This window comes from Pristiophorus japonicus, chromosome 17 (genome assembly GCF_044704955.1).
Source record: "Pristiophorus japonicus isolate sPriJap1 chromosome 17, sPriJap1.hap1, whole genome shotgun sequence".
NCBI classification, from domain to species: Eukaryota; Metazoa; Chordata; class Chondrichthyes; family Pristiophoridae; genus Pristiophorus; species Pristiophorus japonicus.
The window spans coordinates 96,294,876-96,322,875 of record NC_091993.1 but is presented as its reverse complement, the minus strand read 5'-3'; the positions used below and the strand labels follow the sequence as shown (position 1 = coordinate 96,322,875).

At 44.8% G+C, this 28,000-nt stretch overlaps 1 protein-coding gene across 1 annotated transcript in view; it reads left to right on the top strand.

The window, feature by feature from the left end:
- LOC139227867 (protein FAM107B-like) overlaps window positions 1–20,751 on the top strand; it is a 94,389-nt gene extending 73,638 nt beyond the window's left edge. The window contains exon 5 of the mRNA XM_070858958.1: window positions 16,790–20,751. Within this exon, the coding sequence (XP_070715059.1) occupies window positions 16,790–16,909 (120 nt within the window). The 3' untranslated portion in view covers window positions 16,910–20,751. The remainder of the gene's footprint in view (window positions 1–16,789) is intronic.
- Window positions 20,752–28,000: the final 7,249 nt, after the last annotated feature.

Sequence of the window (28,000 nt, the reverse complement as noted above, 5' to 3'; positions counted from 1 at the left end):
TAATCTTGGAGGGGCAGCAACAATTGCATGAGCCTCTGGCAGCTTTTGCAGCCATGATGTCTGCAAATATACAGAGAATGGAGGAGTCCATCTCCAACATGTATACCACCATGTCACAGGCGATGGCGATGATGTGCTGCTCCATGGAAAGGATGGCCACCTGCATGGAGCAGCTAATGCACCAGTCACATGAGCACATGCTTGCTGTGGACAACAGATGGCAGAGGCTCATAGACCTCCTCTCCCAGAGGGATATAAACATTGAGTTGGGCTTTCATTGCCCCACTGCTGTGCAGCAAAATGCTCTCCAGCTTCGTCCTAGCAGGGAGGTGCAGATGGCCCCTGAGAGAGATGATGGTGAGAGGGGATATGGAAGTGGGGGCTTTTCTCAAAGCGCTCACACTTCTACTGTGTTGCCTCCCCCTCAGTCAGAGCCTCATATGCTTCCTCGGAGCATTTTGCTGCACAGCAGTGGGGCAATGAAAGCCCAACTCAATGTTTATTTCCCTCTGGGAGAGGAGGTCTATGAACCTCTGCCATCTGTTGTCCACAGCAAGCATGTGCTCATGTGACTGGTGCATTAGCTGCTCCATGCAGGTGGCCATCCTTTCCATGGAGCAGCACATCATTGCCATTGCCTGTGACATGGTCGTGTACATGTTGGAGATGGACTCCTCCATTCTCTGTATATTTGCAGACATCATGGCTGCAAAAGCTGTCAAGTCTGCCCCTGCACAGGAGGAGCAGATTTTGGTGGGGCCCTCACAGGTTCCAAAACCCAGAGGACATCCGCCAAAAGTGTCTAACCAGTCGCAGCAGGGAAGTGAGCAGCCTACCTCTACCTCTGCTGAAGCACAGGAGTTGCATCTCGTAGAAACACTCAGGAAAGAAAAAAACCCACAAAAGTAGATGCACAAGGGTACACACATAGGTGTATGAAAAAATGCTAGTGTTAAGTTTGTTATTTTGATAAATGAATTTCTTTGCACCATTTTCCGGCCTTGTCCATTTTTGCCTGCTACCTTGAAAATGGTTTTGTCACTTGGAGTGAATAGTGAGACATTTCTTAACCACGAGCACTGGAGGTTTGACTGAGAGGAATGGCTTGGATCATTGAAGCGATGCTTTATGGTATTGTGGGGGGGAGGGGCAGAATGTGGCAGCCATCTGGGTGCACTGAAGCAAGTTAAGTAAATCTGACCATGATGAGGCCATCCCAGGCCTCCTGGGCAGCAATATGTGCCACTGTTGATGCAATCTCCTTTTCAAGTTCCTTCTCCTCCTGCTCCTCCTCTGAAGAGGCTTTGCGCTTGTCTTGTATGTACTTTTGGGATCACTAGCCACTAGATGGCGTCACTGTTGGAGGCCATTGGGCTGCCCGCACGTGTGTGCAGCCCAAGTATAAAAGGCCAGCCATTTTGTATATTAGTCACTTTGGGCCTTAATAAAGCAGAGCCAAGGTCATACCTCTTGGAGTTAAACAGTACTCAGTCTAACAGTTATTATATACACAACAGCGTTCTACGTCTTGCAATTCCACTCAATGCTCAGCAAACGACTATGGTTCTGGAGACCCTGGTTGGTGTGTACTGAAGGACTCCTTCAGATCTGTTAATGCATCTGAAGCACATCTTCAACATGCCTATTGCTTGCTCTATGACACATCTGGTGGACACGTGGCTTTCATTATAATGCTCCTCAGAATCACTACTAGGCATCGTCAAGGGTGTCATAAGCCAGGTCTTCAGTGGATAGCCCTTGCCTCCAAGTAGCCAACCAGAAAGGCTGTTTGGAGGTGCGAGGAGCTGAGGGAGGGTGGACTGGTGCAGCATGAAAGTCATGACAGCTGCCAGGGAAACTGGCACACACATGCATGCTGATCTTTTTATGGTTGCAGACGAGCTGTACATTGAGGGAGTGGAAGCCCTTCTGGTTCACAAACACTCCTGGGTGATGATGGGGTGCCCTTATGGCCACATGTGTGAAGTCGATGATACCCTGCAACGGTGGGAAGTCAGCCAGCGCCGCAAAGCCAAGCACCCGCTCATTAAAACTGCCTTCATCAGTGGCAAAGTTGATATAATTGGCTGACTTGTGAATCATGGCATCGGTGACCTGGGTGATGCATCTGTGGGCAGCCGACTGCGAGATCCTGCAAATGTCTGCTGCAGATCCCTGGAAGGAACCTGAGGCGAAGATGTTTAGGGAGATGGTCACTTTCACAATCACTGGTAAGGAGTGTCCACCAGACCCTCTGGGCAGCAGGTCTTGTTCCAGCAAGGTACAAATGTCTGCGATGACCTGGCACGATAACTCCTGAAGCACTGCTGCTTAGTTATGTTGAGGAAGCTCATCCTCTGCCTGCATACCCTGTGTTGGGGATATCGCCTCCGGCGCGCTGCAGCCCTGTGGTGCCCTCCTCTCTGCTGTGGAGCATCAGGTGGTTGGGAAAAGGCTGCTGTCGTGGCTGCTGCTACTTGCGGTGAGGCTCATAATGGTCCGATTCTGAGAACCAAGGTGAGACAGTATAAGCGGCACCAATGCTGATGTAGTGGATGGCAGGTAAAATGGAGATTAGAGGGCCAATCCCTCAATGTTCTGATACTGAGAGGCAATGTGGTGAGAGTGGTTTCCGAGGTTTCAGAAATAACCTGCAAACTGCTGACACCTAAATCTGTGGACAAAATGGAGTGAGCAAGAGCCTTTCCATGAGGTATGTAATGAGGTGCAATGTTGCAGTATTTATGCGTTTCTCCCAGCTCTCAATGATTGGACTTGCCAATGGCCACTGAGCTTCCAGCTCCCCTTCACAGGCGAGATTTCTAAGCTGTGTGAATCCCTCGCTCCTGCATTAAAAGTCAAAATCCGGTGTCAAAAGTCAAAATCTCAACAAGCAGTTAATGGCTTGAATGAAGTCGCTCGCTTCTGCCAATCAGGTCTGTGTTGTGCTTTCACAGCCGCCCGAGTTAGATGCGCAAGGCTGTGGGATGACGGCAGGTTGACCCTGGAATTAGCTTCGTTGGTAACAGTAAGAGAAGGAAGTAATTATTTTACGGCTTTCAACAATTAAGGTATCAGATATGAGAGGCTGCGATTTACTATCATGATTGAGATTTTGGTTATAAACCACTTGTACTTATGATATTTGAGATCTATACAGCCTTTTAACTCATTTCTGTTTTTCAGTGGCATTAACTCGAGCTCCCCTGCTATGGTTTATTTTTAAGAATGACCTAATTGGAAGTAGTAAATTGCTTGGCACATTGAACTACATTGATATTCCATGGCCCTGAAATTGGTGGCCTTACAGCGCACTGCTGCCTGCTGCCGCCGACTGCCGCTGAGTTTTGCCGTCGGCCTCCCCTCTGTGCCAGTTTCCACTCGGGCGGCAGCCGGCGGGAGGGGAATACCGCCGGGAACCGCCCACTGACGGCTGTTGGCGGCCAAGTAGTACAAGTGTCTTCCCGCCCGCCGAGCTGCCACTTTGGTGTGGGCGGGAGTTGGCGGGAGTCGGCGGCAGCAGGGGGAAGGACCGCTGTGTGGAGGCAGGTCTAACCCCGACAGTAAGTATGAAGACCTGCAAAAAAAGGTTAGTGAACATCTTTTAATTTTTTTTTTTTTTAACAGCGTCTTACCTGTATGGACTCCCCTGAAGGTCTTCCGGTGTTTTTTGTTTTGGTGACGATTTTCATTTTCAGGTCTTCCACCCTCCCTGGGCCCATCTCCATTCTCGACGGCACTTGGGCAGCAATTGCATTTGCCGCTGCGATTTAGAGCTCCCACCCGCTGCCACCCAGATTGGCGGCATAAGCTGTTATTTGGCCGCCGGGCGGTACTGCCACCTCTCTTAGAGGAATCTTCCTGGCAAAGTACCACCTGGTCTCTCGGCAGCCATCGGCGGTCCTTTGGGCGACACTTGGGCGGGTTTTGGCCTTCACCAATTTCAGGCCCCTAGTGTTTATGGTGCAAAGTCTTTCATTTTTTTTCTGCCTGAAGTTAGAATCGTAGAAACTTACAGCAAAGATGGAGGCAATTTGGTCCATCGTATCTGTGCTGACTCTTTGAAAGAGCGGTCGTGCATCGTCCCACATCCCCGCTTTTTGTCCGTAACCCTGTAATCCTCAGCCTCACCTGTCCAATTTCATTTTAAAATTATTTATGGATCAGCTTCCACCCCTTTTTCAAGTAAAGCATTCCAGATCCTGACAACTCTCTGAGTGAAAAGAATACTCCTCATCTCCCCTCTAGACCTTTTGCCAGTGATTTTCAATCTTTGACCTCTGGTTATTGACTCACTCACCACAGGAAATAATTTTTCTCTATCTACTCTATCAAAACCTCTCATCATCTTGGAAACGTCTATGAGGTCATCTCTTAACCGTCTCTGTTCCAAGGAGAACAGTCCTAACTTTTCCAACCTCTCCTCATAACTGAAGTCCCTCATCCCTGGTAACATCCTGGTAAACTTCTGCACCCTTTCTAAGGCCTTTACATCTTTCCTGAAGTGTGGTGACCAGAATTGTCCACAATACTCCAGCTGAGGCCTAACCAGTAGTTTATAAGGTTCTAGCATGACCTCTTTGCTTTTATATTCCATTCATCCATGTATAAACCCAAGCAACCCATATGCTTTTTTAACTACTTTATCAACTTGTCCTGCCATCTTTAAGGACACCAAGGTCTCTCTGCTCATCTACACTTTTCAACATCATACTAGCTTCCATATTAGTCCTCCCAAAGTGCATCACTTCACACTTCTCCGTATTGAACTCCACCTGCCATGCTTCTGCCCATTTCACCATCAGGTTATGTCATCCTGAAGCCTATAACTATCCTAATTTCTATCTACTACTTTGCCAAGTTTTGCATCATCAGCGAACTTTATAATGCTGCTCCCTACACCCGTCTAGGTTGTTTATAAGAATTGAAATGAATAATGAACCCAAAACTGACCCTTGGAAACACCATTGCAAACCACCTCCCAGTCTGAAAACATCCATATACCACCACCCTTTATTTTTTTGTCACTGAGCCAATTATGTAATCATACCGCCAGTTTCCCTTTAATTCCATGGGCTTCCATCTTCTTAATAAGCTTCCTGTGTGGCATTTTGTAAAATGCTTTCCGAGGCGATTTTAACCCTATTCGCTCAGCAGAAACCTGGCGGGTGGACAGTTAAAATCGCTCTGGCTCTTACCTGTCTGAAAGCCGCCATGATTGCAACATCTGCAATTTTAAACTGCTCTCCTGAGCGGGCAGCAAGGACACGCGCCCAGATTCAACATTTTGTGGCCCGATTACATCATTGAGACCCAACTATCATTTTAACTCAGGCCTGAACAGGGAATTCACCTGTAGTTAAAGTTGGGCCATATACAACATCTATTGCACTATCTTGATCAACCTTCTCTGTTACCTCATCAAAGAAATCAATCAAGTTAGTCAGACAAGATTTGTCTTTAAAAAAATCCATGCCGGCTCTTCTTGATTAACCCATGTTTTTCCAAATAAAAGTTTATTTTGTCCCTAATAATGGTTTCCAATAACTCCCCCCCACCCCCTCAATGATATTAGGCTGACTGGTGGCCTGTAATTTCTTGATTCATTTCTCCCCCCTTTCTTGAATAGTGGTATAATATTAGCAACTCTTCGGTCCTCTGGCACTACTCCTGTATCCAATGAGGACTGAAAGATTGTGACCAATGTCTCTGCTATTTCTACCTTTGCTTCTTTCAGTAACCTAGGATGCATTCCATCTGGACCAGGTGACTTACCAACTTTCAATAATGCTAATCTTTTTAGCACATTTTTATTATCTATTACTATCCTGTCCATGATTTCCCTCTCTTTTAGTGTAACCTTCACAACATCGGCTTTCGTGTGAAGACAAATGCAAAGTACTCATTTAATACTTTAACCATGTCCTCTGCCTCTAGATGAAGATTTTCCTTTGGGTCCTTAATAGGTCCAACTTTGTCCTGAGCTAACTGCTTACACTTTATACTTTTCCAATCTACTTGTGCTGGGTCCCTTCTCAAATCACTGTAATTAGCTCTTCCCCGGTTGAACATTTTTACCTTTGATATTTTCTGGTCTCTTTCCATAATTACTTTAAACTGAATTATATTGTGGTCACTGTTAACTGGATGATCGCCTATTGTAACACATTCCATGTGCCCTACTTCATTTCGCAGAACCAGAATCAACACTGTTTCCTTCCTTGTTGGACTGGAGACATATTGATTGAGAAAGTTCTCCTGTACACATATAAGAATTTCCTCTCCTCCCCTACGCTTAGCCCTGTTTTTCCCAGTATATATTAGGGTCATTAAAGTCTCCTAATATTACTACTCCATTTTTGTTACACGCCTTTGAAATTTGCTGACAAATTTGCTCATCTATCGCCTCACTGAAGTTCTATAAAATACTCCCAACAATGTAACAGCCCCACTCTGTCCCTCAACTCAAGCCAAATAGATTCAGTCCTAAAACCATCTGGTATATCCTTTCTATTTAGAACTGTAATATCATCCTTAATCAATACGGCCACGCCTCCTCTTTTTCCTTCTCTATCATTCCTGAATACTTGGTTACCAGGAATATTAAGAACCCATTCCTGGCCATGTTTGAGCCACGTCTCTGTTAATGCAACCACGCCATAATTGCATGTAGAAATTCTTGCCTGTAGCTCACCAATTTTATTAGTTACACTACAGACATTGACATATATACAATTTAATTCCTCCTTCATCACTTTTGCAATTTTCCTCAATCTGGACTCTGCAATTTTTGAGATATTTCTAATTTTACTGCTGTTTATATCTCTCAGTCCTTTGATCTCATTTTTGTTCCTTTCTGCTATTTTCTGGTACCCCTCCAGAATTAACCTCTTTTACTATTTTCTGGTATCCCTCCAGTTTAAATTAGTTTAAACCCTTCCCAACAATGCTAGTTAACCTCTGAGCGAGAAAATTGGTGCCAGCTTTGTTCAGGTGCAACCAGTTCATCTTGTACAGGTGCCCCTCCCCCCAAAACCAGTCCCAATGCCCCAAGAATCTGAAACCTTCCCTCCTGCACCACTTCTCCAGCTACGCATTTACTTGCACTAACCTCCTGTTTTTATACTCACCAGCACGTGGCACTGGGAGTAATCCTGAGATTGCTACCTTTTGAGGTCTTATTTTTAAATCCTTTTCCTAGCTCCTGAAGCTCTGCCTGAAAGACCTCAACACTTTTTCCACCGATGTCATTGGTTCCAATACGGACCACCTTCACCCTCTGCTCGCAAAATGTCCTTCACCCGCTCGGAGATATCCTTTACCCTGGCATAAGGGAGGCAACATACCATTCGGGAATCACATTTGTGGTTACAGAAACGGCAGTCTATGCTCCTAACTATCGAACCCCCAAGACTACTGTATTCCTCTTCTTTCTTTTTGCCCTGTGTGAAATCTCCCATGGTGCCGGGGGTTTGATTCTTACTGCATTCCTCCAAGGAGTCGTCACCTTTCCCAGTATTCAAAACTGAAAACCGGTTAGCAAGTGTCACTGACTTGGGGAATTCCTGCACCTCAGAATTTACCTCAGAATTCTTCATGTATTTTGAAGTGTTTCTAGATTTTGTATCATGAAATTATATATCCTATTTGAGGTGCGCTTCCTCAAAGAAAAGTAGGATTTGACTAAAGTCTTTGATGTAAATCCACAATTTATGAGTACTAGATGAGAATTCTTAACTCTAACAAATTAGAAACCAAAATGTATTTGTCTGTAGTTTCAAATATTACTTTTTAAAACATCGAGGGAACCTGTGTTAAGTACACAAATAGTTTGGCTAATTCTTTATCCATTTAAATTTAGATTATGTGGTAAAATTCCTTTCCCGCTCAGTGATAATCCACACAGATATATATACTCAGAAAATAGGCCATTTCTTTCCTGATTAAAGCAAAATTGATATTTTGAGCTAATGTATTCTCCCTTCTTAACCTATTTCCAATCTTAGCTAGAGCATATCCAGCAATAGCATCTCTTCTCAACCCCTTGCCATCGCTTCAGGAATCCCCAAGGATCCATTGTTGGCTGTCTCCTCTTCCTGATCTACATGCTGCCCCTTGGAAAAATCATCCACAGGCATGGAACTGGCTTTCACGCGTACACTGATAACTCCCAACTCCACCTCTCCACTATCTCTCTCAACGCCTTGTAAGACTGCTTGTCCGCCATCCAGTCTTCAATAAGTTACAGATTATTCCAACAAAACATTGGGAAGTCTAAAAGACTGAAACCACCAACCATGGCCCCTGTCACAAACTCTGTACCCTTGTCACCAACTCCATTCTCCTCTTTGGCAGAACCAGACTGTTTGCAGCCTCAGTGTCCTTTTGACCCTGGGCTGAGCTTCTGATCCCATACTTCCTCGCTCACTAAGACTGTCTACTTCCACCACCATCGCATTGCCTGCCTGCACCCTTACTGTAGCCCATCTGCCACTGAAATTGTCATATTCCTTTGTCACCTTGATAACTCGAATGCTCTTATTCCCATCCTCCATAAACATCAGCTCAGACAAAACTCTGTTGCCTGTACCCTATCCCAAATCATGTTCTACTTACTGAAATCTCTGCCCTTGATAACCTATATTGGCTTCAAGTCTACCTGAAAACCTCAATTTTTAAAATTTACAGTCTTGTATTTAAATCCCTCAACAGCCTCACCCCCTCCCTTTGACTGTATCCTCTTTCAATCCTCCTCTGACTCTATGTCTGATTTTCCTGAAGTGCTTTGGGACATTTTCTGAGTTAAAGGCACTATAAAACTCAGTACAAATACAAGAAAGGTATTGTTGGTTAACTGTTTACTGAAAATATGACGACTGAAACACCACACCTCAAACTACCAATGAAGCAAAATGTTTTGATCTGTGGTAAACATGAATCTGTGGTGCCCTTTTTTTAGCTACTGCAAGTAATGTGAAAGATGAAGTGAGATTTAAAATGTATCCTGTCAAGCAGCTGCTTTGTTTTTGGACTTTTACTTCCGCATCAAAGATTATTCCCATTAATGAGCCTCACCCCCTACAAAACAGAATGACATTTGTTTACACAGTATCATGTCACATGCCCAGAGGGTTGAACATAACCTGGTGTCACTGTGCTGTCTTCAGCTTACTGAATTATTTACAAGTCCTGTGCTGATACTTATGAGCCCTGAGGTTGATGTAGACTTTGATAGAATAAACTCTAAGGCAGTGGCTCAGGCTATAAACTACAGAATAGATGTATCGATGATAAATTCTACTTAGTGAAGAAAAACACCAGATTCATGGTAATATTCAGAACATAATTATCATTCTTGAATGTGGAAAATAATAGATGTCACCTTTGTCCTAAAGCTGAAATATAATTTGTTGACAAAAACTTTCAGATTTGAAGCCTATGGATCAATCAATCTGCATCTCTTTTTTTCTCTTTCTTGCTCTGTCTCTCTCTCTCTCTCTCGGGGCCCAAAATTCACCACCATTTAGCTCCAAATTTTTGGAGGTATCACTGTTTTTTGGAGCTAACTTAATTTTGCAAGTTTCACCTAGGGAACGCCGTCCTTAACAGGTAAAGGCCGATTTTTTAGTTCAGGTTTTATGACGTCACTCGGGGTCAAACCCATACCGCCATTTATGCGAGTTTTTGCGAGTTTCGCCAATAAGGACTTTTTCAAAAACGGCACTGGGGACCGCCTTGAAAAATCTTATCATACCAAATCGGCGTGACAGAAGCCATCTTGTTTATATCCCTCTTTCTTGATAGACACTTTCTGCAGGGCAGTCAGATCAGTCGTCTTGTTTCTCATTGTCTGCAGTTATTTCCTTGCTCTTTGTTCTTTCAGCAGCAGCAGCACCATTCAGCCGGGGATAGGGGCAGAGGCAGCGGGCCATTCAGCCGGGGATATGAGCGGCAGCAGTGGGGTCATCTGGCCGGGGATATGGGCAGCAGCAGTGGGGACTTGATGCCTGGGGATAGAGGCGGCAGCAGTGGGGTCATCCGGCCGGGGATAGGGATGGCAGCAGTGGGGACTTGTTGCCTGGGGATAGAGGCGGCAGCAGTGGGGACTTGTTGCCTGGGGATAGAGGCGGCAGCAGTGGGGACTTGTTGCCTGGGGATAGGGGCGGCAGCAGTGGGGACTTGTTGCCTGGGGATAGAGGCGGCAGCAGTGGGGACTTGTTGCCTGGGGATAGAGGCGGCAGCAGTGGGGACTTGTTGCCTGGGGATAGGGATGGCAGCAGTGGGGACTTGTTGCCTGGGGATAGGGATGGCAGCAGTGGGGACTTGTTGCCTGGGGATAGGGATGGCAGCAGTGGGGACTTGTTGCCTGGGGATAGGGACGGCAGCAGTGGGGACTTGTTGCCTGGGGATAGGGATGGCAGCAGTGGGGACTTGTTGCCTGGGGATAGGGATGGCAGCAGTGGGGACTTGTTGCCTGGGGATAGGGATGGCAGCAGTGGGGACTTGTTGCCTGGGGATAGGGATGGCAGCAGTGGGGACTTGTTGCCTGGGGATAGAGGCGGCAGCAGTGGGGACTTGTTGCCTGGGGATAGAGGCGGCAGCAGTGGGGACTTGTTGCCTGGGGATAGGGACGGCAGCAGTGGGAATTTGATGCCTGGGGATAGGGGCAGCAGCAGTGGGAATTTGATGCCTGGGGATAGAGGCGGCAGCAGTGGGGACTTGATGCCTGGGGATAGGGGCGGCAGCAGTGGGAATTTGATGCCTGGGGATAGGGACGGCAGCAGTGGGGACTTGATGCCTGGGGATAGGGGCAGCAGCAGTGGGGACTTGATGCCTGGGGATAGGGACGGCAGCAGTGGGGACTTGATGCCTGGGGATAGAGGCGGCAGCAGTGGGGACTTGTTGCCTGGGGATAGAGGCGGCAGCAGTGAGGACTTGATGCCTGGGGATAGGGGCGGCAGCAGTGGGGACTTGTTGCCTGGGGATAGAGGCGGCAGCAGTGAGGACTTGATGCCTGGGGATAGGGGCGGCAGCAGTGGGATCATCTGGCCGGGGATATGGGCAGCAGCAGTGGGGACTTGTTGCCTGGGGATAGGGGCGGCAGCAGTGGGGACTTGATGCCTGGGGATAGGGGCGGCAGCAGTGGGGACTTGTTGCCTGGGGATAGGGACGGCAGCAGTGGGGACTTGTTGCCTGGGGATAGGGGCGGCAGCAGTGGGGACTTGTTGCCTGGGGATAGGGGCGGCAGCAGCGGGGTCATCTGGCCGGGGATATGGGCAGCAGCAGTGGTGACTTGTTGCCTGGGGATAGAGGCGGAAGCAGTGGGGACTTGATGCCTGGGGATAGAGGCGGCAGCAGCGGGGTCCTGTTAAACAACCCCCTGACGAGAAAAAAGTATAAGCTGGCTTTTACCATTAACCCATCTTTCTTGATAGACACTTTCTGTAAGTTCCTTTCGGCCAGGGATAGGGGCGGCAGCAGGTGTTCCTTTCGGCTGGGATAAGGGCAGAAAATGCAGAAAATCACGGCAGGTCGGCACTGGAAAAATCAGCATGGGTTAGCTACAGAGTAAAGCTGTACAATTACACGTTACCCTGGAAACCTAAATGCTTGGGCATGCGCAGAACGGGGCGTCAGTTTTTTGCCGCGATCAATTAGTGCCACCCACAGAAGCGAAGGTCTTTCTGTGCAGCGCCAAATTCAAAGAGAAAAATGGCGAATCTTCGGATTTTTTGGGGCGCTATTTCGGTTTAAAAAATCGGCCGTTAATCTTAAATAACGCCAAAAAAAGGCAATGTGGAATTTTGGGCCCTGGATCTCTGACTCTCTCTCTGTCTCTCTGTCTTGATCTTTGTCTGCCTGTCTCTCTCTTGCTCTCTTTTTCTTTCTCTCTCTTATAGCCTTAGAAGGTAGATGCTCCCTGTGATATACCCTTTGAAGTTTGACCAGGAACCAAGGAGATCAAAAAATGTATCTTTTAAAATTCAATAAAACTGGCAAAGTATATACAACAGAAATAAAAGCAGAAAATTCTGGAAACACTCAGATGGTCAGTCAGCATCTGTGGAGAGGATACAGATATTGCGTGTATCCAACATTTTCCAATTTTGTTTCAGTTTCCACCACCTACAGTTTTTTGCTTTTATCATCGATTTGAAACATTAACTCTGTTTCTCTCTCCACAGATGCTGCTTGACCTGCTGAGTGTTTCCAGCATTTTCTGTTTTAATTTCAGATTGACAGCGTCCATAGTATTTTGCTTTTGTTTCTAATAGTAAACATATAAATAGTAAAAGCGCAGTCAAAGGAAGGGTGAGGCCATTTGGGGCCATAAAAGGAGATCTTCTTGTGGAGGCAGGTAAAAGCTGAGGTACTAAATGGCAGGCAGTGACTAGTGGGGTGCCACAAGGTTCAGTGCTGGGACCCCAGCTATTTACAATATACATCAATGATTTAGATGAAGGAATTGAATGTAATATCTCCAAGTTTGCAGATGACACTAAGCTGGGTGGCAGTGTGAGCTGTGAGGAGGATGCTAAGAGACTGCAGGGTGATTTGGACAGGTTAGGTGAATGGGCAAATGCATGGCAGATGCAGTATAATGTGGATAAATGTAAGGTTATCCACTTTGGTGGCAAAAACAGGAAGGCAGATTATTATCTGAATGGTGACAGATTAGTAAAAGGGGAGGTGCAACGAGACCTGAGTATCATCGTACATCAGTCACTGAAGGTAGGCATGCAGGTACAGCAGGCAGTAAAGAAAGCAAATGGCATGCTGGGCTTCATAGCAAGAGGATTTGAATACAGGAGCAGGGAGGTCTTACTGCAGTTGTACAGGGCCTTGGTGAGGCCACACCTTGAGTATTGTGTGCAGTTTTGGTCTCCTAATCTGAGGAAGGGCATGCTTGCTATTGAGTGAGTGCAGCAAAGGTTCACCAGACTAATTCCCGGGATGGCAGGACTGACATATGAAGAAAGACTGGATTGGCTAGGCTGATACTCACTGGAATTTAGAAAAATGAGAGGGGATCTCATTGAAACATATAAAATTATGATGGGACTGGACAGGTTAGATGCAGGAAGAATGTTCCCGATGTTGGGTAAGTCCAGAACCAGGGGTCACAGTCTAAGGATAAGGGGTAAGCCATATAGGACTGAGACGAGGAGAAACTTCTTCACCTAGAGAGTGGTGAACCTGTGGAATTCTCTACCACAGAAAGTTGTTGAGTCTAGTCTGTTGGATATATTCAAAAGGGAGTTAGATGTGGCCCTTACAGCTAATGGGATCAAGGGGTATGGAGAGAAGGCGGGAATGGGGTATTGAAGTTGCATGATCAGCCATGATCATATTGAATGGCGGTGCAGGCTCGAAGGGCCGAATTTCTATGTGTCTATGGCCCCAAGTCTTGCCATGATTTGCTCCTGATTTTTAGGAGCAACTGGTGTAGAACGGAGTATCTTAGAAATCGGAATTCTCGCCATTTAGTGTGCTCCAGTTCTAGTCAGTTAGAACAGTTTCACTTTGGAACAGAATTTTTTTTTCAAAAGTGGGTGTGTCCGGCCACTTACGCCTGTTTTCAAAGTTTCGTCAGTGAAAACTTACTCCAAACTAACTTAGAATGGAGTAAGTGAAGATTTTTGTAAGCTCGAAAAAACCTTGTCTACACTTTAGAAAATTAGGCGTAGGTTACAAATCAGGCGTAGGGAATGGGGGGGGGGGGAGGTTTAAAGGGAAGTTTACAAACATTAAACACTTCAGTTTTACAAATAAAGAGCCATCATCAATAATAAATGATAAAAAAATATCAATAAATCAACCAATAAATCAATCAAAAAAAATTAATAAGAAATATTTAAAAAAAAAAAAATAAATAAATAAAACATTTTCTAGTTACCGACTGCAGCACCGGGAGCCCTCCAACAGCGTGCTGGGATGCCCCCCCCAAGTGTGTCTCTGTCAGTGTCTCTATCTCTCTGTCTGTCTGTCTGTGTGTGTCTCTCACTCTCTGTGTTTCTGACAGGGAGAAGGAGGAGAAGGGGGGGGAGGAGGAGAAGGGGGGAGGAGGAGAAGGGGGGGAGGAGGAGAAGGGGGGCGGGAGGAGAAGGGGGGTGGGAGGAGGCGAAGAGGGGGTAGGAGGAGAAGAGGGGGGGAAAGGAGAGGGAGGGAAAGGAGATTGGGGGGGGGCAAAGGAGATGGGGGGGTGGGGGAAAGGAGATAGGGGAGGGAGGCTGAACTGGCTGGGCCCGGCCGGGCCCGAGACTTCGGGCAGGGCCCGTCCCCAGCACCAGATTTACAGGTAGGTGGCATTGGGTCGGGTCGGGATCGCGTCGGGGGGAGCACGGGTCGGAGTTGAGGGGGTGGTACCGGGAGGGAGGTCAGGTCGGGTCCAGTCGGGGGGGGGGGTGGCTGGAGCGGGAGTCGGGTCGGTATCGGGTCCAGTCTGGGGGGGGAAAGCGGGAGTCGGGTCGGTGTCGGGTCCAGTCCAGAGGGGGGGTGGGAGGGGGAAGTGGGAGTCGGGTCGGGAGGAAGCAGGAGCTGGCCATGGGAGGAGCCTTATTCACGCAGCCCCAGTGAGGCCATTCAGCCAGGGCTAGGGACTGCATGCTTCGGCCCCTCCCACACAGTTTTGGGCGCCTGGAGCTACTGCACATGCGCGCCCACTGTAGCGCGCATGTGCAGAGGTCCCGGCACTGTTTTCAGCGCAGGGACCTGGCTCCGCCCCATACAGCTCATGCTGCGCTGCACCAAGCTGGAAACGACCTGCAAGGAGCTGGAGAATCTGGAAGGTTTTTTTAGGCGCACTTTTTGGCGCGAAAAACGGGCGTCCAGGTCGGGACTGCGCCGTTCTAGGCGCGGCTCGAAACTTGGTCCCTATGTTTCTAAATGAGTACTTTGCATCTGTCCTCACTAGAGAAGAGGATGCTGCCAATGTAGCAGTAAAGGAGGAGGTAGTAGTGATATTGGATAGGATAAAAATAGATCAAGAAAGAGGTACTTAAAAGATTGGCCGTCCTCAAAGTAGAAAAGTAACCCAGTCCAGATGGGAGGCATCCTAGGATACTGAGGAAAATAGGCAGTGAGATTGCGGAGGCTCTGGCCACAATCTTCCAATCCTCATTGGATATGGAGAGGGAGGAGGGCAGGGGTGCCAGAGGACTGGAGAATTGAAATGTTACGCCCCGTTTAAAAAAGAGGGAGAGGGATACACCTGACAACTGCAGGCCAGTCAGCTTAATGTTGATGGTGGGGAAACTTTAGCAGCAATAATCCAGGACAAAATAAATTGGCACTTGGAAAAGTAAGGCCTAGTAAATGAAAGTCAGCACGGGTTTGTTAAAGGCAAATCATGTTTGATGAACTTGATTGAGTTCTCTGATGAATTAACAGAGAGGGTTCATGAGGGTAGTGGGTTGATGTTGTGTATATGGACTTTCAAAAGGTGTTTGACAAAGTACCAAATAATAGAATTATTAGCAAGATTAAAGCCCAGGGAATTAAAGGGATAGCGGCAGTGTGAATTCATTCATTCATGGAATGTGGGCATTGCTGGCAAGACCAGCATTTATTACCCATCCATAATTGCCCTTGAGAAGATGGTGCTGAACTGCCTTCTTGAACCGCAGCAGTCCTTGTGGTGAAGGTGCTCCCACAGTGCTGTTAGGCAGGGAGGTCCAGGATTTTGACCCAGAATATGAAATTGGCAAGGGACAGAAAGGAGTGATGAATGGTTATTTTTCATACTGGAGAGAAATGTAAAGTGGTGTTCACCAGGAGACGCTATTAGGACCCTTGCTCTTTTCGATATATATTAATGAGTCGAACCTTGTAACATGGGTCAGTAATTGGTCGGGAGGTAGGAGAGAGAGAGTAGGGTTAAACGAAACATTCTCTGATTGACAAGATGTGATAAGTAGTGTTTCCCAGGAATCTGTACTGGGGCCTCAGCATCATCCTAGAATGCAAAGATAACCTCCTGTGAAGTGCCTTGGGATGTTTTACTACGTTAAAGGGGCTATATAAATGCAAGTGTTGTTGTAGTAGATGGGAACTGGAAGTTACAAAGGGATATAGACAGGCTAAGTGAGTGGACAAAACTATGGAAAATGGAGTTCAATGTGAAGGAGTGTGAGGTCATCCACTTTAGATCCAAGAAGGACAAATCAGAATATTTTGTTAATGGGGAGTAACTGGGAGCTGTGGAGGAAAAAAGGATGTAGGTGTCCATGTACGAAAATCACTACAGCTAGTGCATAGGTACAAAAAGTAATGAAAAAGACCAGGTGACCAAAAGCTTGGTCAAAGAAGTAGGTTTTAACGAGCGACTTGAAGGAAGAGAGAGAGGTAGAGAGGCGGAAAGGTTTAGGGAGGGAATTCCACAGCTTAGCACCTAGGCACAGCCGCCAATGGTAGAGAGAAGAAAATTGGGGATGTGCAAAAGGCCACAATTGGAGGAGCAGAAAGACCTCGGAGGGTTATAGAGCTGGAGGAGTTTACAGAGATTTGGAGAGGCAAGGCCATGGAGGGATTTGAAAACAAGCATAAGAATTTTAAAATTGAGGTATTGCTTGACTGGGAGCCAATGAAGATCAGCGAGCACAGGGGTGATGTGTGAACGGGACTTGATGCGAGTTAGAAAAAGGGTAGCAGAGTTTTGGATGAGCTCAAGTTTACGGAGGGTGAGTTATATGCATTCTAATGTCACTTTTTAAGTGTGTTTCATGAATTTGTTTTATGGTACTATGAAATAGCATTTCTTGTGAAAAATGATTTCATTTTTCTTCCAAAGTATGAACAGGAACAGCAAAAGTTGGAAGAATGGAAGAATGTGCCAGAGTTTATCAAAGTCAAGGAAACTTTGAGGAGAACAAATATAGCAGATGCGGCAGAAGATGGCCAGATGTCTTAGCCAAGAATTATTGTGATTCTCAATATGTGCTGTGCCTCTTCAGTATTTGTACCAGCCTATATAATGATTAGAAAGGTGGATTGTAGCTTTCAATAATGAATTGATTGATTTATGTCAACTTTTGGCTCATTTTCATTTAAACCACTCAATTGCTCTCTGAATTGTACAGCAACAATTTTTACCACAGCTTCACTTCTGCCAATTCTTGCACCACTTTGGTTATTCTTGACTTTCTAATAGGTCTGTTCAGCCACAGCAGTATACGATCCTATAATTTTTTGGTCAATTTAACCTGGCCTTAATCCAACATGGTCAGAAGTAACAGTCACTAAACTAACTGGTAAAGATCTAGTAAATCTATATTTTATTCGCTGTCCTATCATCCCAACGATTTCATGGCTATTTGTGATGGTAGTTTGCCAAACTTGGGTTTACTTGAACAACACAGCAATATAGTATTCCGTGACTTAGAAGGCAGATTAAATGTTACGTGAGTTAAATAAAAAAAACTTGTGTAGCACATTTTACAAATGAGAATAACTTGCTTTATTAGCTTGTTTCCAGTATTGTTTTCAATATCTCACATTCCAATCCTGTATTGAATTAAATAATAGGCAACCTGTGGGTAAGTGTTGGCAGAAGCAACAGTGTATTAGAAATATGACATTGAAATTTAAAAAAATCTTCTTAGATGAAATGAGTTTGAGTAGTTTCAGTCCAGTTCCCAGTTTCACAACACTATCCTCAACTGGACACTAATTGGTACTAAATTGACAATCTTGTTCAAAGGCCACAAGATGGCTGGTAATGGAAAAATGGCACATTAGCGCAGAAGCTGTTAAGATTAGGGTTAAAGTGCAATGTTGGGGCAGAGCGGAAGAAGCTTTACTTTTGCTCTAACTGTCCTATACACCAGACCCTTGTGTACCTAATGCTGACGCTGAATGCACAAAATGGAAAGTGTTCATTGCTCCCTTCGATGAATACAAAATCAATCTTAGAACATTTGTGACCTTTAATCTTTTATTGTAGATTTACTAATGACATGTCAAACAATTTGATTCCAGTTGGATCGGTAAATATCATCTGGAATGTGCATGGGGCTATCCATAACTAGTCCTGTGTGCTTGCATTTTCAGTTATTGTTTACCAAGAGTTAATTATGCATACAATTGTGTTGTGTGTTTGTCGAGTCATTGGCGGACTTGCGACGAGTGATCAGGGCGGAGGTGTGATGAGGGATCGTGGCTGAGATTTGGTGGGTGATCGTGACGGAGGTTCAGCGAATGTTTGGTGTGGAGGTGCGGTCGGAGATCGTGGTATAAGAACATAAGAATTAGGAACAGGAGTAGGCCATCTAGCCCCTCGAGCCTGCTCCGCCATTCAACAAGCTCATGGCGGATCTGGCCGTGGACTCAGCTCCACTTACCCGCCCACTTCCCATAACCCTTAATTCCCTTATTGGTTAAAAATCTATCTATCTGTGATTTGAATACATTCAATGAGCTAGCCTCAACTGCTTCCTTGGGCAGAGAATTCCACAGATTCACAACCCTCTGGGAGAAGAAATTCCTTCTCAACTCGGTTTTAAATTGGCTCCCCTGCATTTTGAGGCTGTGTCCCCTAGTTCTAGTCTCCTCGACCAGTGGAAACAACCTCTCTGCCTCTATATTGTCTATCCCTTTCATTATTTTTAATGTTTCTATAAGATCACCCCTCATCCTTCTGAACTCCAACGAGTAAAGACCCAGTCTACTCAATCTATCATCATAAGGTAACCCTCTCATCTCCGGAATCAGCTTAGTGAATCGTCTCTGTACCCCCTCCAAAGCTAGTATATCCTTCCTTAAGTAAGGTGACCAAAACTGCACACAGTACTCCAGGTGCGGCCTCACCAATACCCTGTACAGTTGCAGCAGGACCTCCCTGCTTTTGTACTCCATCCCTCTCGCATTGAAGGCCAACATTCCATTCGCCTTCCTGATTACCTGCTGCACCTGCAAACTAACTTTTTGGGATTCATGCACAAGGACCCCCAGGTCCCTCTGCACTGTAGCTTGTTGTAATTTCTCCCCATTCAAATAATATTCCCTTTTACTGTTTTTTTTTCCAAGGTGGATGACCTCACATTTTCCGACATTGTATTCTATCTGCCAAACCTTAGACCATTCGCTTAACCTATCTAAATCTCTTTGTAGCCTCTCTGTGTCCTCTACACAACCCGCTTTCCCACTAATCTTTGTATCATCTGCAAATTTTGTTACACTACACTCTGTCCCCTCTTCCAGGTCATCTATGTATATTGTAAACAGTTGTGGTCCCAGCACCGATCCCTGTGGCACACCACTCACCACCGATTTCCAACCCGAAAAGAACCCATTTATCCCAACTCTCTGCTTTCTGTTAGAAAGCCAATTCTCGATCCATGCTAATACATTTCCTCTGACTCCGCGTACCTTTATCTTCTGCAGTAACCTTTTGTGTGGCACCTTATCGAATGCCTTTTGGAAATCTAAATACACCACATCCATCGGTACACCTCTATCCACCATGCTCGTTATATCCTCAAAGAATTCCAGTAAGTTAGTTAAACATGATTTCCCTTTCATGAATCCATGCTGCGTCTGCTTGATTGCACTATTCCTATCCAGATGTCCCGCTATTTCTTCCTTAATGATAGTTTCAAGCATTTTCCCCACTACACATGTTAAACTAACCGGCCTATAGTTACCTGCCTTTTGCCTGCCCCCTTTTTTAAACAGAGGCGTTACATTAGCTGCTCTCCAATCCGCTGGTACCTCCCCAGAGTCCAGAGAATTTTGGTAGATTATAACAAATGCATCTGCTATAACTTCCGCCATCTCTTTTAATACCTTGGGATGCATTTCATCAGGACCAGGGGACTTGTCTACCTTCAGTCCCATTAGTCTGTCCAGCACTACCTCCCTAGTGATAGTGATCATCTCAAGGTCCTCCCTTCCCACATTCCTATGACCAGCAATTTTTGGCATGGTTTTTGTGTCTTCCACTGTGAAGACCGAAGCAAAATAATTGTTTAAGGTCTCAGCCATTTCCACATTTCCCATTATTAAATCCCCCTTCTCATCTTCTAAGGGACCAACATTTACTTTAGTCACTCTTTTCCGTTTTATATAATCGGTTAAAGCTTTTACTATCTGTTTTTATGTTTTGCGCAAGTTTACTTTCGTAATCTATCTTTCCTTTCTTTATTGCTTTCTTAGTCATTCTTTGCTGTCGTTTAAAATTTTCCCAATCTTCTAGTTTCCCACTAACCTTGGCCACCTTATACGGTGGAGGCGTGAAGAGTGTTTTTGTGGTGGAGGAGTGGTGAGGGATCATGGTAGAGGTGCAGCGGGTGTTTGTGGCGGAGGAGTGGTGAGAGATTGTGGCGGAGGTGCGGCAAATGAGAGTACGGGGCCTAGAAGAGGCAAGGACCCAGTGGCAGCATGGGCCAGCCCACACTGTGATATGTGTGCGCACTAGGTCTGTGCAGCAGAACAGGTCTCCAGTCGTCCTGGTTGAGCCTTGCCACTGGACCAAGACCTAGCTCTGTCAAGCCCGTGTGGTGGCTGTTGTGCAACGGCCACCATATGTTAAAAAAATCCACACACAGGCCTCTTGGAGTTTTAGGACTGGAACATCGGGTCCTTCATTGAAACATCTGTGAACTCATGTGGAAGCAAGTCATCCTCGTTCGAGGGACCGCCTATGATATGATGATGATGTGTTTGATTAATGTATTGCTTTACAAATGCATGCAGGCACTTTGAATAGGCAACTTAACCTATATGTCTAGATCTGTTTTACTTACTTTGTATTGTTATTTAGCTACTTTTTATACAAAAGAAATTAAAGCTTCACATATTCACTACACCGTGGGAATTTTGAATCTGTTTATATCATTGCATCTCTAAAAAGTGGAGATTCCTCAATGGGAAATTTCCTGATTTTGGTCTTGACTTTGGGAAACCAGGAATTTTTCTGGAGTCAGGGGAAAAACCCATGAATGAGTCAAAGCTATATAGTTGGGGAAAGACAGTAAAAGAACTTGCATTTATATAGCGCCTTTCGTGATCTCAGAATGTCTCAAAACTGTTCATAGCCAATGAATTATCTTGAAGTGTGGTCACAGGTACAATGTAGTAAATTGTGACATCCAATTTGTGCACATCAAGGCCCACGAACAGCAATGAAACAAAGGATCATTCCCATCCACTTGGTTTAACATCTTCATCGAAAGGTGGCAACTCTGACAGTGCAGCACTTCCTCAGAACTGCATTGAAAGTGTCAGCCTAGATTATGTGCTCAAGTATCTGGCGTGGGGCTTGAACTCATGACCCTCTGACTCTGAGATGAGAGTGCTACCACTGAACCAACCTGGAAGGGGGTGGCTATCTGCTCCAAATATGTGTAATGTTTCTGGTTTGCTCCTAATACTTTACTCATTCTCACCTGATGCAAGCCTGGACTTCCTATCATATATAGGATGCCATAGGACAAAGATTCCATTACATTTTGAATCACTTTAGAGATAGATAGTATCAGCCATGCAAGATAGATTTTGTAACAGGTTAAATTATGAAACTACTTTATTCACAAATTGAGTTATTTCACAAGCAAATACTTTTGGTGAACAATACAACACTGTACTTGGAGTGGTTACTGAAAACAGATGAATCCCTTTGAATTCTTGCTCTCAGTTCATGCCAATGCTCCAAAGTTCACAGAATCATAGAAATTTACAGTACAGAAGGAGGCCATTCAGCCCATCGTGTCTGTTGTTTTTTTTGAATGATCAACAATTTCAACCAGCAATAGAAGCGTTAAAATCACACCTGGTACAAAGCATCAATCAAAAGCAAGCAGCCTTCTTCCCACAACCTCTCCTAAAAGGAATTACAGGGAGTGTTCTTGTGGTATACCAATAATCTCTTAACATCTTCGTACTCAAGCCGTTTGCATGGAAAAATAATTTGTCCCCTTCAAATAGCTATTGTGCCACTAAACCAGGCAGTAAAGCAAACATGCTGATTTTTAATGAAGGTGCAATGTCTATTTGGAGCATGGTGGCCAAAACCTCTATTTAAAACTAAAGAAAAGACAAGAGAAAATGTGAAGAAACGAATCACTTTTTGCCCCAGAGCGCGTGCAGAGATGAAAGGTAAATTGTGAGCTGGCACATAATAAGGCTAATAAATGGGCTGTTCTGATTGGGGATGGAATGGTGCTGACTCAGCTGTACAATTGGGAAATAGCTAGTGAATAGTGGTTGACTAAGCACAGCTCACACCCAAAATGAAACTGCTTTTTAAAAGGATCAAGGGTGGATATCTGGGTTCATGTTGTAGTGGCACTCTTACATCTGTGACCCAAAACTTCACACAATCCCGTTGTCGGTTTATTCCATACAGAAAATGATTTTAAGCCTTCTTTTATTGATCTGCTAACTGATTCAGTCGTCTGTTGCAAAATGTTTGCAGTAAAAATAGTATACATAGCAAATTAATATGGTTCTATGTATAATATATGGATATGCAACTAATTGGATGATGAAGATGCGGTTTTCTAGGAAGAAGCAATTACAGGTTCGACCTCCAAAATCTAGAGTTCCGGGATCCAGAATGTTCCAGAATCTAGATAAAGGGCCGATCCGTGGCGGGGTTGTCCAGAAACCGGAAAAAGTTCTGATATCCGGACTCCCCCCGCCTCGGTGAACTGACTTCGCCCCGGCCTGACATCGCCCGCCCCGACTTCACGCAGCCCGAATCTCGCCCCGGCCCCCCTCCCTCCCCTTTACCTCGGCTGCCCGGCCCCACCTACCTCGGGCCAGACTAGGAACTTCTCCACGGCGGCGGGGCTCCACCCAATCAGGTCCTCGGCGGCGGGGTCCCACCCGAACATTCCCTCAGAGGCGGGACCCGCCCGATCAGATCCTCGGCGGCGGGGTCCCGCCCGAACATTCCCTCAGAGGCGGGACCCGCCCGATCAGGTCCTCGGCGGCGGGGTCCCGCCCGAACATTCCCTCAGAGGCGGGACCCGCCCGATCAGGTCCTCGGCGGCGGGGTCCCGCCCGAACATTCCCTCAGAGGCGGGACCCGCCCGATCAGGTCCTCGGCGGCGGTGCCCCGTGCGAACATTCCCTCAGAGGCGGGACCCGCCCAATCAGGTCCTCGGCGGCGGTGCCCCGTGCGAACATCTGCTCGGTGGGGTCCACGTGAACATCTCCTCGGCAGAGCCCACGCCCAAACACTTCCACGATAGTGGGGCCCCACCTGGCAACAGGAACAGCTCATCGCCGAGCACCCACCTTTCCGAAATCCGGAAATACCCGAACCTGGGCTTGGGTGTTTCCGGATTCATGACATCAGAAAGACGTTCCAAAATCCGGCAAAACGCAAAATCCGGAATGGCCTCGGTCCCGAGGGCTCCGGATTCGGGATGCTGCAGCTGTTCACCTTGGCAATACACTGTTCACATTTTGCTGATTATGACTTCACAGCTTTTTCAGGGAGCTGTGATTATTTGACGAATAGGACAAGAAGGTTATGAAACATACATATGCATGACAACAATTTTTTTTAAATATGAGACGTTCCAATGAAAAGTGTTAGAAAATGTGAAGCTGAGGAAAAGGAATGGAAATTTTAAGTCTGCATTTATATTGTAACTGACTACGACCATCAGCTTCAATATGGGTGCTCGGCAGAAAAATACCCTGTTCGCAATGCCTTGCTGGAACTCCAAGTGTCCTGCTTAGAAATTAAAATGTAATATTCCCCAGTCTCCAAATATTTAAATTAACTTTAGATGGGTTTAATAAGTGCCCAGCAGGTCCAAAGGACGTTGTGTTGGACCTTATAGGCGGGAGACTGAGGTTTGACATTGTGCTGGATTTATGTAGTGTCAAATGAAAGTGTCGTGAGACTCTCCATGCCAGGGAGTCAATCCACAATTGTGCTTCAAGTTTCTCCCTTTCAGGCACTATATGAAATGTCAACGACATGAAGGCACACCAGATAGAAGTCGTACAGAGGTGAGTTGTCACCTGGTTTGCTGTCCCTGAAATTTCAGGTTGATAGATTGGCAGAGACTGAACTGACCCCCAAAACATGACCTACACATTGCTCACTGATCCCTAGTATTTATATTGATCTCTGATTAGCAATTACTAGAAAAAAAACTTACATGTTTTGTAATCTCTTAGCAGATTATTATAGTGAAATTTAATTTGCTCACATCCATATTCATAGAGAACTTTCTCTTCATTTCAACTTTAAAAAGAAACACAGTTTCAGTGTAATGTTCCTTCTAGTCCTAAATTGATTTTTCCAGTAAGCACTTAATGCTTCCCTCTTTCCGCACACAGTTTATTTCCAAGACCATAATCTACAGGTTATAATCTGTAAATGCGAATTAAATAATATTTTCCCAGGTGCCTCCCAAGTATCTTTCTTCCATTTGACAATCCTTTTGTTTTCGTATCTAGAATCTGTTTCTGCACCTCACGATTATAAAATCTGAGTATTTTATGCAGTGAAATATTTTAGTGCAATAGGTTGGGGAGCCAAAAATATTCAAATAATGAAACCAGCAGATAATACACTGTTACTCGATTGGGGTCGCAATCTGTGTCACACATATATTTATGTAATCTCCCTGCTCGTAATATACTGGAGTTGACTGTATAGCAGCAAATAGTAATGGAGATATGCACTTTTTATGGTAGACATTTTCTGTAGAATGATTTGACAGCAACAGACTTTGAAAGGAAATGGGCCCAATGTGAAGAAAGAAGATTGAGAGATAAAAAGTTTCATTTCATTAAATGGAGGTCACCGTATTCCAACTGGTTTAAAGCAAAATCATTGTAATGTGTTGGAAATGCGGCCATTCCGGGAAATTCATTGAAATAAGAAGATCCAGGATTTCAGTTTATTTGTAAGAAGTACTTGGCTCTAAGCTTTAGTATGACTAAATGATTCTAAAACTGTTACACCATTGTTATTTTTAATAGGTAAGGATTGTTCATATCAAATGCTATGATTTAATAGGATTTCTTAACTAGTGATGTGGTGCATTGGGACATAAATGCAATCCTCCACCTAATGCAAAGATCCAAGTTTGAACACCAATTAAGTCGCCAATCTTAGTTGGGCACAGGCACTGAGTGGAAGCCAAGCATATCGTCTGAAGGAAGAAAGGAGATTCACATTTTTGCAGCCACTTTGAGGATAGTCTGGGACACGCTCACACTCCCAGCCACGGAAGGTGCATAGATTAGGCAGAACAACAGGGGAAATTAGATATTTTTATTGCAAAATAGACCTTTATATCATATAATTTAGATAGGATTAGTCCGTTTAAAAAAAAATCTTCAGCTAGCTGAATCTGTAACGGAAGCACTGGTTCCTGTGGCATTGTTAACCGATGCACATAACTAGCCAGACCTATCACCTGGAGCTTCTGCTCAGTAGCACTGATTTTTGCAGTGTAATTCGGCCGAAATTGGCGTAACTGGCACAAAAGATTGTGAAGTTTTAAGCGCAAATTCAATCCCGCGCAAATAGAGTTACTGTGATCTTTTGCACTAGTTAAAAAACATTGTGCTAGAAGCAGGCCCGCCACAAAATTGGCCACTCCTCCAGGGTGAATGAATCACCATTGGGAGTTTCCACTAAATGTACACATTTGCAGCCCTTTGAAGAGGCTCCAAATATTAAGCTGGTTCTGTTGGATGCAAGGGCACTAATAGGAATGTTTTTAAAGCTTTTGTGTAATTTCTTTATAATTTACTAATAAACTGATTACTGTACCCAGATATAACAAGCAAATGGTTCTGTATAGTTTTTTTAAAAGGCATTTTCAGTGATTTAAAATCAGGTTACTGACAGGTGGTGGATTCACACTATGGTTAACATGCTTATTTTTTTATGATAAACCCATTTTCAGCTGTATTAATCAAACTGTTACCACTTTTAAATATATGAAGGAATATTTTATAAAGCAAATTTTCTTTTAAAGTTAATTTTTAAAACAATGCCTGATTGCGCTGGTTCATGGCAGATTTTGCATTCGGTGATATTTAAATGAGTTTGAAAGAAAACTCAAGAAAAAAGTCTCAAAACTTGCGCAATTTTGAGTGCAATTTGCACCCGTTTTGCCGATTGTGCCCAAAGTGGAAACTCTACCTCTCTGCATTCAATAAGAGATGGCTATCTTGGATGCTTTTTGTAACTATGCCTTTGTTCAGAAATCAACAACAGCAGCAACTTGAATTCATATAGCATATTCAAAATTGAAAAATATTTCAAGTAGTTCACAGAGGCGAAATAAAAATAAAAATGAATGCCAAGGCAAAGAAGGAGATATTAGGAAGGGCAATTAAATGCTTGGTCAAAGAGTTAGGTTTTAAGGAGGGCATTAAAGAAGGGGCGAGACGTGGTCAGGTGGTGGGGGGGGGGGGGCGGTTGGAGACTGAAAGTATGGTCGCCAATGGTGAGGCAAAGGGGTCTGCACAAGAGTTTGAGGGGAGTTGTAGAGCTGGAGGAGGTTACAGAGATAGGGAGGGGCAAGGCCATGGAAATTTAAAAATGAAAGTAAGAACTTTCCATTTGAGGTGTTGGGGGACCAAGACCAATGTAAATCATCAAGGACAGAGTGATGGGTGAATGAGACTTGGTGTGGGATAGGATACAGGCAACACAGTTTTGGATGATCTGACATTTACAGTGGGTGGAGAATGGTAGGCCAGACAGCAGAGCATTGGAATAGTTAAATCTGGAGATGAGCTCCAGGAGTAGATGAGCTAAGGTGGGATGGAGGCGGGTGGAGGTAAAAGTAGATGTTCTTTGTCAGGATATGTGGTTAGAAGCTCTGCTTAGGATTAATTATGATGCCAAGATTATGAACAGTCTTCTTCAACCCGAGAGGGAGAAAGAATTGGTGACAAGGCAAAAGAGTTTGTGCTGGAGGCCAAAGACGTTGGCTTCGGCCTTACCAAAATTCAACTAGAGGAAATTATGGCTCATCCAAGACTGTATGTTGGACAAGCAATTTGAAAACGGAGGTCACAAGAGGTGGCGAAGAAATAGAGGTGATGTTGTTAGCGTACATGTAGAAGCTGTGGATGAGGTAACGAAGGGGCAGCATGTAGATAAGGGAGAGGAGGAGGGCATGGATAAATCTTTGAGGGACACCAGAGATAAAGATACAGGGGTGGGAAAAGAAGCCATTGCTGGGGTTCTCTGGCAATAATTGGATAAGTACGAGTGGAACCAAGTGAGGACAGTCGCACTGAGCTGGACAACAAAGGAGAGGAGGATGGTATGGTCGGCCATGTCATAGGCTGCAGACAAGCTGAGAAGGACTAAAAGGGATAATGCATCATGATCACAGTCAATTCACATGGTCAAAGACAAAGCTTATTTTTGTGGCTGCAGAAACATAAGGACAATGTTAATGATGGTGATTTGAGACACTATGGAATAAAAAATTAATTTTCTCAGATTATTAAACCAGTTTGTTATTTTAAAAAATTCATTTTGCAACATGCTTTATAAACTCTGCAAATATATCGCGAGCTCTGTTTTGTATTTATAAATAATGTTTACATTGTGAAATCTAGGTACATGGTCAAGTGGTACCTAGGTTGAAAAGAACAGAAGATAAGGCAAGGCAAGTCAAAAAATCGTGATTAGGTGGCATCAAGCTTGAAGGTAGGTTATTACAAAAAGAGCATGAATGCTTGGAAAAGAAAACACTGTTTGGCTCATCAGGAATTCTCCATCCAAAGACAATTAAAGCCATAGACCACATACACTCAAATACATTACTTTCACTCAAACACACCCAATGCACTGAAACATGCTGCCTGCACTGATTCACTAAATAGAATTGTCACCTTTCATTGTACAGAAAACAATCGCAATTGTTTTCCAAACTGAACACACAAAGTTTGTTGCCAAAATAAAGTGACCAACAGTTTCCTAACTTTAAATGTGTTCTATTGAAAAATGTGTCCAATTGCAGAGCACAGTAGAAGCACCAAGCAACTAGACTCTTCTGAACCC